This window comes from Neolamprologus brichardi, chromosome 9, assembly GCF_056152115.1.
Source record: "Neolamprologus brichardi isolate AB-2024 chromosome 9, ASM5615211v1, whole genome shotgun sequence".
Classification (NCBI taxonomy): Eukaryota; Metazoa; Chordata; class Actinopteri; order Cichliformes; family Cichlidae; genus Neolamprologus; species Neolamprologus brichardi.
The window spans coordinates 15,105,650-15,124,713 of NC_142112.1; the positions used below are offsets into that span (position 1 = coordinate 15,105,650).

Below are 19,064 nucleotides of genomic sequence, written 5' to 3' on the forward strand. Positions count from 1 at the left end.
CAATAACAAAATAATGCTGAAAACCGATAAAAACCCTGAAAACCATACGTTTCACACCTGAGCCTCAACTCTCGCGGCCCGGTACCAAACGACTCACGGACCGGTACCGGTCATGTTAAAAGATATTTTTCTCAGATCATTGTTGTAAATTGTCATAATCCCCGTGTTCTATTTAAGACTATCAGCTCTACTCTAAACAACCCTGAAAGCCTCTGCTGACACATGTAATCAGTTCCTTTCTTTCTTTGTAAACAAGGTCGAGTCTGTCAGGTCAACAATAGTACTTCCTACAGATGACCCATCAGTGTTTATTCCATGACTGTAAACATGTTTCCATTTGTTACTTCAGTCTTTACTCTGAAATACAGGAAATGACATCATGGCTCAAAATCTTTGTCGTTCAACCAATTCTTTATTTAACTTTTTTTTAAACTTTATTTAAGAACTTTATTTAACAAAATACAATCAATAAAAACTTGAGAACAGGAAACTGACTTTTCATCCAACCATTTAAAAAAAAAGGTAACCACTGAACACAAACACTACAGAAGAACAATTTATAAAGATTAAAATTGAACTACAGGAAGAGTTTGATTCATAGCCTCATTAGATCTTTAAGGAGAGCCGATCTGAACTCTGTGGAGCCTGATCTCCAGGGTTTTAAGTTGGACTCTGAAACCAGAAGAGGATGTTTCTCTCTCTTCAGATTCACTGTCGTCCTGTGATGGGAACGATTTCAGCCCTGCGTGATCACGCTGATGTTTGCACAGAGCAGATAATGAAGTGAATGTTTTGGCACATTGGTAACAGTGAAACAGTTTATTAGTAACGTGGGATCGTTTGTGTGCAGAGTATGAACTGAGATTACTGAAGCTCTTGTCACACTGCTCACAGCTGTAGTTTCCTTCCATGTGTGTACGTTCATGCTCATTACGACTACCTGAACGTGAGAAGCTTTTGTCACAGTGTCTGCACTTGTATGGTTTCTCTCCTGTGTGGACTCGTTTGTGTGTTTTAAGGTTACCTGCAGTGGTGAAGGATGACCCACACTGATCACAGAGGTGCTTTTTGACCCCACTGTGAAAGAGTTTATGTTGTTTTAACTCAGTTGATGTGGGGAAGCTTCTCCCACATTCTTTGCAGTCTTTCAGTTTGTCTCCAGTGTGTTTACGTTGATGTATTTTTAGGCTGGCTTGCTGACTGAAAGTTTTTCCACAGATGTCACAACGAAAGTCTTTCCTACCACCACAGCGATGACAGGGTTGAGAAGTGGATCCATCAGTGTCGCTCTGCTTCTAAACAAAGACACAAAGACAGTGTAAGTCAGTCCTTCAACACTTTTATCCTGAACGTCGCCTGAAATAAAGAGCATCTCTGCAGACGTCCAATTACATTTTACTGTTTCAAATAACACACTCAGTTTACTGGGCTACAATAATTACAATAATACCACCATAATACTACAGTAATACTTCTTTAATATTACAGTAACATCTGACTTACACTTAAGTACTACCACACTAATGTTTTTAGGGTACCCATGGTAAACTACTGTAACACTGCAATAATACTAATTTAATACTGCATTAACAACACTGTAATTGTGCAGTTATAACACTCAGCTGACCAGGATACAAGGAAAACTATTACCCCCAATGACACTGCAATTATAACATCAAATGGATATTTTAACACTAATGTTTAAAAGTACTAAAGCCATATGTAAGCAATGATACTACAGCTGTAACACCATTACGTAACGATACAACTTTGTTAGCCATAAGAGAAGATTACTAAATGGTTTGGTTTTGTACTTATTTTATGTTTTATTTTATTCTATTTACACCTGACAGAGGAATGAGCCGCTGTAAACCAAAGGCCATTTATGCAGAAATAATAACACCATGATATACCACGAAGCTGCCTGAAGATTAAATAACATCAACATATCAATTTTCAGCATTTTCAGTTTTTCATGATCGTGTAAACAAAAATCATAAGTGAAATGAAAATCTGAGTAATGGCTCAGAGCTACTCTTCGGTGCAGTAGAAGTGCTAACATGCTAACACAATTTAATGAGCAGACTTGTTCCAAACAGTCAGACTGAACTTACAAGAGTAAAATATAAATACATACCTCGCAGTAACTGCACTTGTAGAGTCTCTTTCTGGTGTGGATCTGTTGGTGTTGTCTCAGGTGAGGAGGTGCTTTAAAAGTCTTCTCACACAGGTCACATTGATAAGGTCTCTCCTCAGTGTGGGTAAACATGTGGCTTTGTAAGTGTGCGTCTGTTGTAAAGTATTTGCCACACTGATCACACCAGTACACATCTTCTCCGGAATGAATGCGTAGGTGTATATTTCGGCTCCATAGCCGGCTGAAGGTTTTTCCACAGATGTCACAGCTATATGCCTTAATTCCAGAGTGGGTAACTAGATGTCTCTGTAAGTGGCTACTGTGAGTAAAAGCTCTGCCACACTGATCACAGCTGTAAGCTTTAACTCCACTGTGGACGACTTGGTGTGTTTTTAGGGCATTCTTCCAGGAAAACGACTTTCCACACAAGTCACAGCTGAACGGTCTCTCTCCAGTGTGGATAAGCTGATGTTGTTTTAGTTCAGACTTCCAGGTAAAATCCTTCCCACACTCGTTACAGGTGTTTTTTTTCTCTCTCTTTCTTCTGTGAGGTTTGTCGGCCTCCTGAGAGCGCTGACTTCTCGGTCCATGTTGGTCCTGCAGTGACAGAGATACAAACAGAGGCAGTGAGTGAAATGCAGTCATTGAACAAACAGAAGCTTCAAACTCCCTCCATTAACACTAGTTTTAAACCTGAAGGTGGAGTGTGGCACCAAACACCTTAAAGGTCTCTTATCCCCACCTACTGGTAGTAGTAACACATTACATCCAACCTGGTGTTAAAAATAATTAATCATTGTTCAAACAATCTAAAATCATGTCCATCTCTCCTGCTTGTACACAAATATTAATGCTAACACTCAGAATAGTAATAAATGTTTACTAGGTCTGTACTTTTTTATATTTCCTGTTGCTGTTTCCTATTTTAAATTTCTATAATTGTCTAATTTATTCGATAATAATAAATCAAATGTAACAGTTACTAGCTTGGTTCAGTGAAAGATGATGTCAGAGTCTGACTGTAACCTGAGGGTTTTTTTATACTTTTACTCGCTACATTAAAAAAAAAAATCTGTATTTTCTACTCCTTACATTTTCAAAACAGGCTTGTTATTAAACTGATTTGTATTACATTAGACTGCTGATTTATTGTGAATGAATGATATTGTTTTATGATGCATTATACTGCTGAGGTATAAGAAATACTGTTTTCAGAGAGTCATGGCCTTATTTGTCTGATTAGAAGAGAACAGAGCATACCGGAGAGGTTTTCTGCCCCATCTCATCAGGAGGAGATAAAACAGGGAGCGAAGGCCGTCACTTAGGCGCCGTAAGAGAGAAAGATGTGAATGTTTAGGTTTTATGACTAGGTGAAGGGGGGCTGAAGCTATAAGAATGTGAGAAACGCTAAGACACTTCGAGATCAGGCGGACACCCTCCCGCGCTCATCTCCCCTCCGGATGGTTTATGCTCAAAAGTGTTGAATTGTATGGAATAAAAGATTGTTGATTGAGCATTTATACAGCGAGTATTGTCCTTCCTTCAGCCCAAAGATCAAAAGAATTGGGAGGTTTAACAATGGACATGGCATGTATGATGCGGTGAAGGCATTTCAAGTGAAGCTGTCACAAATGCACCAGTGCAACCTGTCTCACTTTCCCTGTTGCCAAGTGATGTTGAACCAAGTCGGTGCACTTTGCTGATAAACTGAGCGCACTGAGTTCGCGGCGCTTTGGTGACTGTGAAGCACAAAAAGAGAATTTCGAGCTGCTTCTTTACGTGGAAACTGCACCTGTGCAGATTCAGATGGAGCTGCAGTGTAATGATACACTCAAGGCAAAGTACGACACTGAATGGCCCGCACAGTTTATTAGTTCCATTCCTGCAGCAATGCCCCAGCTCCGTCTACATGCAGCTCCAACCTTGTGTATGTTTTCATTTATTTTTTCTGGGGTTTTTGGCAGCATGTTCATATTTCTAACTTGCATAATTTTGACAGGATATATTTTTATGACGATCAAAACATTTAAAGTCAAAGTTGATTTTTTAAGTTTATTTATTCTGGAATAATATTCCTGTCTGTTTTTATTCATATTTATGTTTAAAAAACATGGTTTTAGTGTGTTCAATAAATGTTTATCTTGTTTGGCCTGCGACCTAAAGTGTGCCTTGAGTTTTGGTCCCGTGTGCAGTTGAGTTTGACACCCCTGGTGTAGAGGATGGAAGTCAGCCAGGACAACTCATGAAACATCTGCAGACATCTGGCTGAATTCAGTTGTGTACATCCACAGAGAGCAGCAGGTCAGCTGATCACAGCCTGTACATTAAGAAAATCGACTGGAGCTCTCAATAGAAATGATTGTGAGCTGTGACTCTTTTCCCCACACTGAGCCACTACAGCTGATTTTAGGGTTGAATCCTGCTGAATCCCACTTTAACCTCTTCCCTGCCCATTTTCCTCTTTAGAGGCAAAATCACCCTCTACAATGTAGGCATTGTATTATTACATGATTATTACATTACATTAATATAGCACAAGGTTTAGTTAGTTTTGCATAAAATATATATCAGTACTTCAGCTTTTAACCCTTTAAGAACTACCATAGAACCAAGTTTGCCAGAGCTAATCTTTATATTTTTACATGCCCTTAATGCCATTTTTAGGATCATTTCAAGTTGCTATACATCAATATGACCATTAGATCCCAAATCTTAATATTATCTATGCATTGAGTCCATAGTAACTACATAAAGTGCAAAAAAACTGCAATTAAATACAAAAATTTGTTTAAATCAGTTTTTTTGGTTCTGTTTCTACACCAGGGCTCGCAAAATTTCAAAATCCCTGGTAGCTCTTCGGGCAGGGACTGTTCAGTTTTTGGTAGCCCAAAATAAATTTAAGTAGCCCAAATAAAAAAGAGAGCAATTTTTTGATTGATGTTTTGTTTCCCTTACAATATTACACATTAAAGTATAATATTGTAAAGGAAACAAAACATTAATCAAAAAATTGTTGAAAAACAAATTACAACATTGTATAAAAATTACAATCATCAGCTCAAATACTTGGTTCTAATTGAACAGAAATTTCAATGAACTTGTAAGAACTGTGTAGAACATGAATCAGTCTGTGTCAGATCCTGAATTTGAAATTTCCACTGAAGTCACGGGTAAGAGGCAAGTGGAACCAAGATCTAGGCCATTTGCTTTTTGAAGTTTGCAAAGACTGCTAAATTGTGCCAGTGGTAGTTCACTCTTTGCAACATAGCACGCTGTTTTAAATGGATTTTCAGGTTTATTTTTAGTATGTTATTTGCAATTGGTGTTTGTTCCGGGAAAGATATTGCAGACTGAGCAATAATGCATTTCTTGCATTTCTCATGGGTTCTAATGGGGGCCTTTCTTAAAATGACTGGTCCCAGTAACAAAGGCGCTTGTCGACTCAGAAATCGAGGGAAAACCAACAACACACCCAGCAGAACATTATGTTATTTACACGGGTGCCCATAAGTGGTCCGCATGTGCGCATTCGCTGTCAAATTAAAAGACGCGCACCGGATAAGAAGTTGCAACGTGCGTTTGCGTCCATATAAAAGGCAGTGTTTTTGCCCGCTAGAGTGGGATTTTCACGACACATTCTGCACCACATCTCTGTGCGTTCATCATTTGTTTGAAGCCAGCTCACCTCCTGCAACCACTTTTCCGAGAATACGCGCTTCTTTTGTGGTTCGGACTCCTTCTGACATTTCTTTGGAGGTGGAGGAACACCAAAGTAATTGCTTAAAGGAGCTTGCATCGACATCTTTAAGAGTTCTAAACAAATGTCTGTCCTCCTCCAGAAAATCTTATGTACGCAAACACGCGTTGCAACTTCTTATCTTGTGCGCGTTTTTTATTTTGACAGCGAATGCGCAAAAAACAAGCGCAAATTCAAACACGATTTCAATATGTCTCATATTGACAGTGGCTCACCGATGCCAATGGCATAATTACCCAGCTACATTTCCGAAAGAATGCAAAAGCATTGACATATATTTTCCTTCCTACGATAGCCCGACGGGCAGGGCAGAGATAGAGTTTGGTAGCCCGACTGGAAAATTCGCTAGCCCCGGGACGTCAGGCTAGCGATTTTGCAAGCCCTGTACACATATTTCCAGTTAAAGAAATTTCAGAGGTTTATCCCTCAAAACTGTAAATGCAAAAAAGTTGCACATTGTTTCCAACCACAGGAAATTTGTTTTGAGTATTTTTGAGATTTTTATATACTGCAAGAAAAATAAAAATAAAAATTACAATGCAAATTTGCAAAACAAACAGCATGTGCATCAAAATAAACTATTGCCAACAGTGCAATTTGAGTTCTAAGCATCCCAGAAACAATACAGAAAAGAATAAAGTCAAACATGACTTTTAAAAACACCAGTATAGGTATCCCTGAAGGCAGGTTTTGGCAGGTAAAGTCAGACATGCGATAGTTCCCGCTGACATCTATTCTAACGTAGGAAGTGTTATGAACGGCAAAGTGTGTTTCTGGTACGTTATGTTTTTTTTGCTGCAAGTGCTTTTTATGCAATTTCTGCAAATACATATGTGGAATTAAATCGTGACCAAGGGCAAGCTGATGGCATAAGATGTAAGTACAACTATTCCTAAATAAAATAATTGTGTTAGCTTAAGTGCAGTTCTACCGGGATTTTAAAATTGTTACGCAAAACGGAGTGTTCCTGCTCCAATAGGCCTTAAAGGGTTAATGGAGTATTTCTTAATACTAGTATCTGTCACCTTCTTTGTCGAACTCATTGTTTTCTCTGCAGTGGCTGAGCTGAGTCCAAGTAGCTGAAATTTCCTCTGCTGCTCCGTCAGACTCTTTTCCCCGTGATTATTACATTACAATAATATAGCACAAGGTTCAGTTAGTTTAGCAAAAAATATATATCAGTACTTCAGCTTTTAATGGAGTATTTCTTAACACTAGTATCTGTCACCTTCTGTGTTGAGCTCATTGTTTTCTCTGCAGTGGCTGAGCTGAGTCCAAGTAGCTTAAGTGTTCCTCTGCTGCTCCGTCAGACTCTTCTCCTCCTGCTGATCAGCTGGGACACAAAACAGAACTTTGTTAGGCTCCACACTGCACTGAAGAGTCAAAGTGTCTCATATGTTCATCTGACAACACAAAGAACAAATTTTAGCTTCCTTGGGTGGACAACTTGTTTGAAACAAACACAAAAGGTTTGAGCACCGATACCAAGCAGTATGGCACACCAGTACCAGGAGAGCAATTTAAAATAAGCCCTGGCCAAGAACGAAAACAGAACAATCAATGGATTACAATGGAGAGTACAGTGTTTCCCAACCACTGTGCCGCGGCATATATACGTGTGCCGTGAGAACTGATCAGGTGTGCCGTGGAAGATTATCCTATCCGAGTGGGTTTAGAAATCTGAGCCATGATCTGAGTAACCCTCATCACTCAGTCACACTCCGATTCTCTACTTGTATCAAGTCCATTGCACTACTTTCAAGCATTCTGTTCTCTAATGTGCGCCTTCCTCCTCTTTGTATATACTCCTCTTATATGTTATTTATTCTTACTGTCTTGCTATTTATATTGTTTTCCATGCACAGTTGGTGCGGAGAACCCACAATTTAGTTGAATATGTACAAAGACAATAAAAGACTATTCTATATATCTTTGTTCTTCCATTTCAGTTTTGTTTGGAGCTTTAAAAGATCTGCAGTACTTTTAAATGTAATAAGAACACAGATCCCCTCTTAGGGTTCGAGGTTGTATTTGTTTTAAAAATGCATCTCTGGTATCTCTGGCCTATCATTATTATTTTGCTAACAGATAATCCGGCTCATTTACTGAATACTGATCAGAATTTATCAAATCATCTTTGAAATGATTCTAACAACACGCCTCTCAGAGTGAGGCCAGTTTTTACAATCAAATGCCCTGTGGGCCGACACAACTTTGCGCTGATAAAGGCAGCTGTTTTTTAGCCCGGAATACATTTATTTTTACCTTTCTTTTAAATGGATTTCATTATAGCACTTTTACCGCCAACATATTTGGATTTATTTTGGCGCTGTAAGTGGCCTTATATGGATGAAGGGTGGGGCTAGCTAGCTAGCTAGCTTGGATAGCACGCTGCATTCAAAAACTATGCAGGTGCCACACAGTGACACAGAGATGCTAACTAGCGCTTAGTAACAGACTAATAAAATAATAGAAACTCTGACTACACTTAGCTAATATAAAAGCTTTCTTGTGTTTTCTTCTCAGTGTTTCATTAGCATTTGTTAATATTTTCTTTTAAATTAGTTTATAGCAGCTTGACTTGATGTAGAGGCTTTTTCTTTCAACTGGTTCACAAATAACTGACAACAGAGACCGAGGAGAGCAACAGAAAACTTCACTCAGGAGCTAAATTCAAGATTGACTGAACTCAGATCAAAGTTACCTTAGTGCTTCACTTTAGATGCGGAAGAAAAATAAACGAAAACACAAACGCAATGAAGCGGGAACTCTGCGGCTTCTTGTTCTTTTGGGGTTTTCTTTGGGGGTTAGAGCTTAAAGGTGCATTACCGCCACCTGCTGGACTTGATGGTTCTTAAACTAAACTAGACATTTAAAAGTATTTTAATAAACAATAAAAACAAAGTCAAAATGTGTCAGTGTGTTATATTCATGAACATAAACATCAGATGGCTTCAGCTTACCCTCACCCCCATTTATTTAAGAGGTTTTGCACTCTGCAGGCCGCCACAGTAAATAAGTATGTGTTGTTTTGCCTGATTTAATAAAGGTTACACTGACTAACTCCTCTATCAGCAGATCCAAGTGTAGCCATAATTTCCCAGGAGGGTACTTGGGTTTGGAGTCACAGCACAGTTTTCAGATTTAATTAATGGGCTTGAGTACAGCCTGATAATTACAGGCATTCTGTCTCTGTGAAGACATTAGATCTTACATATTTCTTGGTTATAACCACATTCAACTACTTAACAATAAGCTTGCAGCTGCAATGTGGAGGCAACGAAGAGTTTTGATAAGAATTTTCCAAAAATCTCATCCAATTAATTCTACTTTATAGATTGTATAACTTTCACTTTTTACAATAAGAATTCTCCAACAAATGTTTAGAAGAAAATGATTTTTCTTTCATTTGTTTTGATACTAACTGAATCCACAAAGCTCCAGTTTCACACCCCAAACTAACCAACTGTAATGCTTCTTTTCATCAGCACAATAGTTTTCAGTTTTCAATTTCACATTGGTCTATATTCCCCACATCCTGTCATGTCCTTATCCTCGTTGGGAATCAGAGAAATGGATATAATCAATTCATTAATTGAATTCCACATTTGTGTTCATCCACAGCAGCTGGACAATAAAGTTTATTGTGACCCTGATACTACTGCAGCAGAAAAGACTTTTCTGCTCCAACTTTCTGCGAGCAAACGCTCGACTTCTCCCAGCGTGTTGAGCTAATGATTAGTTGGTGTTTTTCTCCAAACACTCGCTCACTCTTCTCTCAATGTGTTCACAATAAACTGTGAACAAATACTGAGGAGAGTGCCAGAAGACCTCATTCAGGAGCTAAACTCAAGATTAACTGAACTCACATTAAACTTGGCTCGGTGCTTACCTTTAGATGAGCCCACAAACCACGAGACACTCTACTGTGGCAACACCACCAGTTTATAAAGAAAAAGAGACGACAAAGAAAAGTTGTTTTGAATGACTAGCCTGTGTGTGATCGTGCATGGCCTGGGTCCTGTGGGACATGGTCATGGAGGCAGGTGTTCTTGGGCGCCTGGTGCAGGTCATACAAAGGGGTGGTCGGCCACTAGTGGAGTCAGCTGCCCCTGGCCTGTGGTTCCCCGTGATTCTCAGCCTTCGTCTGGGGGAGCCCCATCTGGGCTCCTGGGGGCCATTATTGCAGCTTCCCGCCCTCATTATCAAATACAATTGTGACAAAGACACACACTCATACTCTCTCTCTCTAACAGAAAGGCCACAAGATGATTGATGATTTATGTATCTGTGGATTTATCTCACATGTGCAGCGGTTGTCGATACATTGAGTTTTTCTATTTGTAAAACATATTTGTAAAAAATAAATCAAGAGACACAGTGAGACATAGACTGTGACAACACGAGCTTGACACGGGGTCTCATATTTTGACTGTGAGTATAGAGGATTGTAGCTCAAGTTAACATGGAAAGATAAGAGGTATAAAGTCTCTAAAACTTTTGGATGTTCAGTCTCTGACAGAAGGTTTGGAGACAAAGTTAGTTTTGAATTTGTGAAACAAATATTTTATTTACAGTTTCTCATACACAAGGCAGATAATATTCTTCATGTACATTATTTTTTACAAATACTGGAAGTACAACAAACTGAAACAAAACACATTTTCATGAATTCATCTCTTAATGTTTCATACAAAACTTCTGAATGTGTTCTCTCTGATTTCCCAGTATGTGTTTTGGATTGACTAAAATGTATTTACAATAGCCAGAGTCGACTGAATCCAAATATTTCTTAAATCCAAATTCACCCCCCATTTACTGGAAGAGATCAAATCTGAGACTCTGTTATGTTGAGCTACATGAAGACAAGAAGATTCAAACTCAATACAAAAAATATGATATACATTACAATATTTGTAATCAAAGGATCATTAGCTGCTGGCAAAGCTCTCCACTTGCTCCTTCAAAACCTGTGTTTTCAAAACACAAGTTGTTGTTGTTCATACCGGCAACAGGGTTGAATTCATAATTGCCGTTGCCTGGTGGCATCAACCAGCCAAACAACTGTGGTGAGGTGGGGAAGATCCATTGAGGTCCAACTGCAAAATTGCCCACAGCCTGATAATTTGCACCACTTCTGATTAAATTGATCTCCAGGTGCTGGGTGTACTGCTGCTTGAGTGGGGGCTGTCCAATACAAAGTTCTTGTTTCAAATTATACTCAATACATTTCAAATGAAATTAATGAATGAATTACCCAGATGTCTGAATCAAAGTTTAATAATAGGAGATACTTACATGAAATGAGACACCCTGATTGAGATGCTGAGGATGTGACCTCCTCCTAAACTTTCTCCTTCTGTTTTGAAACCAAGTTTTTACCCAAAGATGAAAGAAAATAGAAAACATCTAATCAGTACAATGGAGACAAGATTGAACACGAATTCAATTTCTTATATTTTAGTAAGCTGAAAAACACTCACCTGGTCAGTCCTGTCATCTCTTCCAACTATTTAATCTCTCTTGGCTCATGGTAATGTTTCAAATGAAACTGATGGACAAGAATATCCAACTGTCTCTCTGTGAACACCACCTGGGCCTTTCCTTTAGGTCTCTCTGGAGCAGTGCTGTGATCGTGCAGAGTGGCAGTGATGTTGCCATATTGACTTCTTGGGACAGCAAAAACCTGTTTCTGCTCTGACACAGAGCTGGAAACAGCCTCAGAAGTATCACCGGTTTTGTTGCTCAGCTCCTTTTTAAAGAGCACTCTCCACCCGTGTAGCGAGTTCTTCCAAGGGACGACTCCCTGCAAGGGAGACAGGGACATTTCTCCCATTGAAACTAGACCAACAAGCCAAACAATTCTTTGTGTCATTTTTCCAAAGTCACACATCAGAGTAAAAAAAACTGAAGAATGTATGAGAGATTGTTTTGAAAGCTCAGAAAGTCATCGGTTTCTGTGTTTGATTCTAGTTTTTACTCTATGATTAATTCCACAGAGATTGTGCACAGTGTGATGTAAAAAAGTAGAAGCTAAAAGTAAAAATAGTAATATAAAAAATAGTATTTTATATTCAATTCTAGATTTAACAGGAATCCAGTGGAGAAAAGTCAATATAAGAGAAAATGCTGTCTTTCTGTTTCCTGCCAGTTTTTCTCTGAAGCTAAACGCTTTCCGTGGAGTTTTTAGGACATCCTGATAGTAACAAATTACAGTAATCAACAGGGAGGTGGCAAAGTCTTAAACAACAAATGGGCTCATCTGGGATTTGAACATAAGAAACTCAAACTGAGGATCATCCCCAAAAACCAACAAGTCACAGGAAACAGCCACATTCTCCTTTTTAAAATCTCACATTTCAGTGCAACAGTTTCCAACAATGGAGGCCGCGACTGAGTTTCAATATTACTCTAATTTATCTTTCTGCGTCACAAAATAAACTTTTAACATATTTTCAGGCGAGAAAGTAGCCGTATAAACTTTAAATATCTATTTGGTTTATCAAGACATCGCATATTTGCAAAAGTGCTCTGACGTTTTCGGAGACGTCTGTTACCCAGTCATTATCGTGATGTGCTCGTGCCGATCCACATCACGTGGGTCGATACTTTCAGTTCTTTTGTTCATATTTAACAAAATAAAAATGCAGACATAAGTGTGCACATTAGTTTTGACTGCTAGTGAAAATAGTTTTCTTTACAAATTACTCTCTCACTGAACTAACAGCCAATCCCTCAACAAGTTTGTGCTCTCTGCTCATATTGCCTTCATATTAAAAAAAACTCGGGTACATGTTATTTTATATATTATGCTTTGTATGTTGTTCAGTATATTTCTATGCAAAACGAGGAATTTCAATTCACAGCAGTATATTCACAGTTGAAACCAGATGTTTACATACACTTTATGGAAAACACAAGAACATTTTTTTACTGTACAACATCAATTTAGAGTAAACTTGTTTTGTTTTAGATAAATAAATATTGAAATATATTTTGAATTAGTTAAATGTCAGAATAAAGAGAGACAGAGCTTTCTATTTTTATCACTTTCATCAAATTTAGGAGTACATATACACTAAGTTTATTGTTAATTAATAAGAAAACTGCAGACGATTCCATTCTGAGCTGAAGAAGCTTCTGATTGGTTAGTAGAGTCCATGTGAGTAAACTGGTGGCACAGCTGTGGGTGCATATAAGGCAAAACACGGAGCCTGTTTCTTTGACATTGGGAAATCAAGAGATGTCAACCAAAACACCAGGAAAAGAATTGTGGAGCTCCATAAGTGTGGCTCAATTTTTAATACAATTTGGTGCCATTTGCAATTAAGAAGTACAGACAATTTTCTCTTTACTCTTAAATTTAACAAACATGTTTTTATATTTATCTATCTTAAAAAATAAACATTTAGTCTGATTCGATGTTACAATTAAAAAGGTTTTTGTGTTTTTATCTGAAGAGTGTAAATATCTGGTTTCAACTGTATATTTGATGATGTTGGTGTTTGGCTTGATTGTCAGCACAGAAAGGGAGAGAGAGGAGCAGAGAGGGAGAGAGAGGAACAGAGAGGGAGAGAGAGGAACAGAGAGGGAGAGAGAGGAGCAGAGAGGGAGAGAGAGGAACAGAGAGGGAGAGAGAGGGAGAGAGAGGAGAGAGAGGAACAAAAAGGGAGAGAGAGGAACAGAGAGGGAGAGAGAGGAACGAAGAGGGAGAGAGAGGGAGAGAGAGGAGAGAGAGGAACAAAAAGGGAGAGAGAGGAACAGAGAGGGAGAGAGAGGAACAGAAAGGGAGAGAGAGGAGCAGAGAGGGAGAGAGAGGGAGAGAAAGGAGAGAGAGGAACAAAGAGGGAGAGAGAGGGAGAGAGAGGGAGAGAGAGGGAGAGAGAGGAACAGAGGGGGGAGAGAGGGAGAGAGAGGAACAGAGAGGGAGAGAGAGGAAAAGAGAGGGAGAGAGAGGGAGAGAGAGGAACAGAGGGGGGAGAGAGGGAGAGAGAGGAACAGAGAGGGAGAGAGAGGAAAAGAGAGGGAGAGAGAGGGAGAGAGACGAATAGAGGGGGGAGAGAGGGAGAGAGAGGAACAGAGAGGGAGAGAGAGGAACAGAGAGGGAGAGAGAGGAGCAGAGAGGGAACAAGAGCAGGTGAGACACACATGTTAGTCAAATGGTTGTTTGCCAAAACTCATCAGAACATGTATCTCGTACCTAGTGTAACTTTTTAGATACCATTTGTTACTTTTCAAATTCTATATTTATTAAGTTATGCAGGCTTGTTTGCACAACAAGGCTAAATAATTATCTAAACTTTTATGAATCTAAATAGTCTACTTTGGTAGAATTAAAAAATAAGTGTAGTGCAGGTCTATGATGATTTTTAGTGTTACTATCATCTAGTTTTGATCCTGGTTCTGTTTTGGTTAAGTCCTAAGTAGTCCTGATTTTGAACTGTTGTAGTCCTGTTTTAATTCCAGATCAGTTCTGGGTCTGGTTGAATTGGGGTTTAGTCCCCGTGTCTTGATACAGCCCGACTTTGTTCTGCCTTGCTGCTTAATTAAAAAACTAGTTTAAGGTGTCCTGCATATGTGATATTTATTTTTTCCTATATGAAGTCATATAGTCCGACTTATTGCCGCATTGCCGGCAATAAGTCGGACTCGTTCCCGGTGGGTGATGGGCTCCGCCAGGGCTGCCCTTTGTCACCGGTTCTGTTCATAATTTTTATGGACAGGATTTCTAGGCGCAGCCAAGTGGCGGAGGGCTTTCGCTTTGGTGGCCTCAGGATCTCATCTCTGATTTTTGCGGATGATGTGGTTCTGTTGGCTTCATCGGGTGAGGGCCTCCAGCTCGCACTGGAGCGGTTCGCAGCCGAGTGTGAAGCAGCGGGAATGAGGATCAGCACCTCCAAATCTGAGGTCATGGTTCTCAGCCGGAAAAGGGTGGAGTGCCCACTCCGGGTCGGGGATGAGGTCCTGCCCCAAGTGGAGGAGTTCAAGTATCTCGGGGTCTTGTTCGCGAGTGATGGGAGAAGGGAGCCGGAGATCGACAGACGGATTGGGGCTGCAGCTGCAGTAATGCGGACGCTGCACCGGTCCGTCGTGGTGAAGAGGGAGCTGAGTGTAAAAGCGAAGCTCTCAATTTACCGGTCGATCTACGTCCCTACCCTCACCTATGGCCACGAGCTGTGGGTAGTGACCGAAAGGACGAGATCGCGGATACAAGCGGCGGAAATGAGCTTCCTCCGAAGGGTGGCTGGCATCTCCCTTAGAGATAGGGTGAGAAGTTCGGCCATCCGGGAGGGGCTCAGAGTAGAGCCGCTGCTTCTCCACATCGAAAGGAGCCAGCTGAGGTGGTTTGGGCATCTGGTAAGGATGCCCCCTGGGCGCCTCCTGGGTGAGGTGTTCCAGGCATGTCCCACCGGGAGGAGGCCCCGGGGCAGACCCAGGACACGCTGGAGAGATTATATCTCTCGGCTGGCCTGGGAACGCCTTGGTGTTCCCCCGGATGAGCTGGAGGAGGTGGCTGGGGAGAGGGAGGTCTGGGCCTCTTTGCTTAGGGTGCTGCCCCCGCGACCCGGCCCCGGATAAAGCGGATGAAGATGGATGGATATATGAAGTCATTCTTTTTTGAACAAAACTCCAAACAGAGCCTATTAATCTATCAGTTGTTTCTACCCTCACTTTATTTCCTTTCGCTGCTCAGCTCTCACACAGTGGCTCAGCTATGCTCCAATCCCTCCATATTGTGGCCAATCACATGCGAGGATATAGGATAATATCATTGTGTGAAAAACAGAGAGGGTGATGGACGTGACAGTCAAGTGCGTCAAGTCAAGTGAGGAGGGCTGTGCGAAAGCAAAAACACATAAATATGCCTGACATCCGTAAACGAAGCAGCATCTGGCTGCAGTTTAAAGACTTTTTTGTCTCGACTTGTTCTTGGTCTCGTCTTGGTCTCGATACCCTCTGGTCTTGGTCTTAGTTTAGGCGGTCTTGACTGCAAGTCTAGTTGCACCAGTGGTGCCATGAGCAGTATCTATCTGCTGCTCGTCAGCTGCTATTGTTCCTTTCCCCTTTGCTGTGTACTGTGCTGATGCTGTTTTCAAAACCTACCACACTCATGTACAGTATCAGTGTCACACTGAGATATTTCAAAGATAATAATAACACATTTTATTTGAAAGCGCCTTTCAAAACACTCAAGGTCACTGTACACATTAGAATATAAAGCAACATAAAAGCAAGCAGTTTACACAGTCATAAAAGCATAAGACATAAACTAATTTAAAAGAGCAGAGTGGAGAGGTTATGTGGGATAAGCTATTTTAAACAAGTGAGTTTTGAGTTGGGACTTAAAGAGAGAGAAGGAAGAGATATTTCTTAAATCAGGAGGTAGGGAATTCCAGAGTCGTGGAGCAGAGCAGCTGAAAGCCCTGCTCCCCATGGTGGCAAGACGGGGGGAGGGGACGGAGAGTGAAAGGGAAGAAGAAGATCTGAGACAACGAGATGGGGCGGTGATCTTAACCAGATCAGAAAGATATGGAGGGGAGAGATGATGAATAGCCTTAAATGTGTACAAGAGTATTTTGAAATTGATACGATATTTGACCGGGAGCCAATGAAGCTGCTGCAGAACAGGAGTAATGTGGTGGATAGAAGGGGTCCTGGTGATGATACGGGCAGCAGAGTTCTGGACGCGTTGAAGCTTGTGGATGGATTTTTGAGTATAAAAATAACCTGAATAAATACAAATAAAGGGAAAGAGCTGTCCAAACCTCTGTCTCTGACCATCTGTGTTAACACTTGAAATCGGAAACATGTAAATGTAACAAACATGTTAAAACATAAGAAATCAGGAAGGGGCAAAAAAAGCATTTTGCTAAAAAAATATTTAGAGCAGAAGTTTTTAAAATGAAGATATATTGCATTTATTTACAATTAAAAACACACAGAGCAGAAAGTGTGTTACTGTTTTACATCCACAGACACACAAGAAAAGAAGCAACATGAGGTCAAGTTATGGCAATTTTATTTGTGTATTTCAGTACATGTATTCAGAATAGAGTTTTTAAAAACAAACAAACGTCCCAAGTAAAGTTTGGGGGGATTTTTGTGAAAGAAAGGTTGAGAGAGGGGGAAGGAGGAAGAAACTATTGATCTCCTTAAACTTGATGCTGCTGGGTCAGTTTTTTCTCAGCAGTCTGCTCCAGAATCCCCTCCTGTCCTTGGCTTTCTTTTCTTTTGCCTTCAGCTCCTTTAAGGTTTTGTTTAGCTGCTCCTCGGCGCCTTTAAATTTTTCTTTCAGCTGCTGTTTGGCCAGTTTGACTTTCTGTTTGAGGAGCTCTTTCGCTTCCTTTTTGTGCTTTTGTATTTCTTTAAGTGCATCTTTGCAGTCTTTCTTGGTCACCTCAGAGGCTGTCGTTTCTTTCTTGAATACCTTCACCTCAATTTTCTCTTCTCCAAGTTCTTCTTGCACTTTCATCAGTTCCTTCTTCAGAGTTTCACTTTCCTGTTTTGCCTCCCATTTTCCATGTGTCTCTTTTTCTATTGCTTCCTCTGTTTCCAGCAACTTCTTCTTCATGTTTTGAGTGTAACTCTTTGTATTTTCCATTTCTTTCTTTGCTTCCTGTATTTTAATTTTCTCTCCCTCCAACACTTTATGAGCTTCCAACAATTCTTTCTTCATATTTTCAATCTCATTTTCTGCCTCATGTTTACGTTTTTTCTCCTCTTCAAGTTGTTGCTTTACATGCAGTAATTCCTTCCTTAGTATTTCAGCTTCAGCCGTTACATTTTCAGCTTCTTGTGTTGCCAACTGCATTTTCCTTTTTTCCTCTTCAAAAGCTTCCTGCACCTCCTGTAATTCCTGCATCACATTTTCTGCCTCCTTCTTTGCAGTTTGATATTTATTTTTAGCTTCTTGTGCTGTGGTTTTCTCTTCCTGCAATGCTTTTTGAGCTTCCAACAGTTCTTTCTTGATGTTTTCATTCTCATTTTCTGCTTGTTGTTTTCTCATCTTCTCTCCTTTAAGTTTTAGACCCACATGCAGTAATTCCTTCAATACTACTCCAGTTTCAAACTTTGAATTTTTAGCTTCTCCTCTTGATTTTTCTGCCTCTTCTTTTAATTTGACATTTTCAGCCTGTATTATTTGAAATTCTTCTCGTAGGTTAATCAGCTCAGACTGTACTGTACTGTATGGTGACGCACTCACCAATCCTCTTCTCGATCTCCCTTGATTCATTTTGGCCTTTTAAACAAAGGAACCAACGTATTGTAGAGAAGTGAAGTTTTCGAAGTGTTTTTTTCTTCAACTGTCGTCTGTCCTGCACAGAGATGCTGCTGTAGATGTGTCTCTAGCTGTGTCTGGATAAAATGAAAAATGCTGTAACTAAGTGCTTGTGTTGCGCAGTTCTACGAAACATTCCATTCCATGCAAGCTCCGCCCACATGGTCAGGAATGTCAGGTGCTGCATCACCAAATGCTGCTCCCGTTGCCTAGCAATAACAGCTGTTTACTTTTTGGGGTCTGGTTGATTATTGAATAAAGAAAACATGTCCAAGTATTGCAACCATGGTGCTGAGGCTCAGTGCATATTCTAGCCTGCTGTGTGGGTGGGCAGCTAGAAATCACTGGTGGGCAACATGAGTGAGGAGAAAACTGGAGCAGACAAGCAGGGACCTGCAGGTTGCTGGTCTGAGTCTCTGTTCAGATGCTGGTGTCTCCTCTCTCTGAGATGCTTGCAAACAGTCCCAGATAAAACAATAAGGATAATAAACAAACACATGACTAAACTAACAATTATGACACTGATATGTTTCATGTGTAGCAGGATGGCCTCTATACAGCAGTCACTGCAAGCATCCACATCAGCACACTTACTTTTCTTTAAGCAGGCGTGCTGGGGTCCTCCTAAGGAAAGTTTGAGAACTTCATTTCCTTCATGCTGGTGAACTTTTTGCCAAATTTTTTTCATCAAAGCTTCTCCATCACTGACAGGGATTGTTTGGATCTTCACACTCATCTCCACGAACCCTAAAAAATGAGTTTCACTTTGCTCATATAAACCAGGAGTGTCTCCATATTCCACATAGTGTTTTGCTTTTCTTTCACAAATGTGGGGATTAAATTGTGTTAAAATGTACAAAACAGTGATGTCATGTTTTGTGACGAGGACC

At 40.2% G+C, this 19,064-nt stretch overlaps 1 protein-coding gene across 1 annotated transcript in view; it reads right to left on the bottom strand.

Annotated features, from left to right (window-relative positions):
- Window positions 1–400: 400 nt before the first annotated feature.
- LOC148101278 (uncharacterized) overlaps window positions 401–19,064 on the bottom strand; it is a 204,668-nt gene continuing 186,004 nt past the window's right edge. Inside the window, exons 3-5 of the mRNA XM_087845959.1 lie at window positions 6,920–7,003; window positions 2,138–2,734; window positions 401–1,295 (exon numbers count right to left, since the gene is read on the bottom strand). Of these exons, the coding sequence (XP_087702085.1) occupies window positions 615–1,295; window positions 2,138–2,734; window positions 6,920–7,003 (1,362 nt within the window). The 3' untranslated portion in view covers window positions 401–614. The remainder of the gene's footprint in view (window positions 1,296–2,137; window positions 2,735–6,919; window positions 7,004–19,064) is intronic.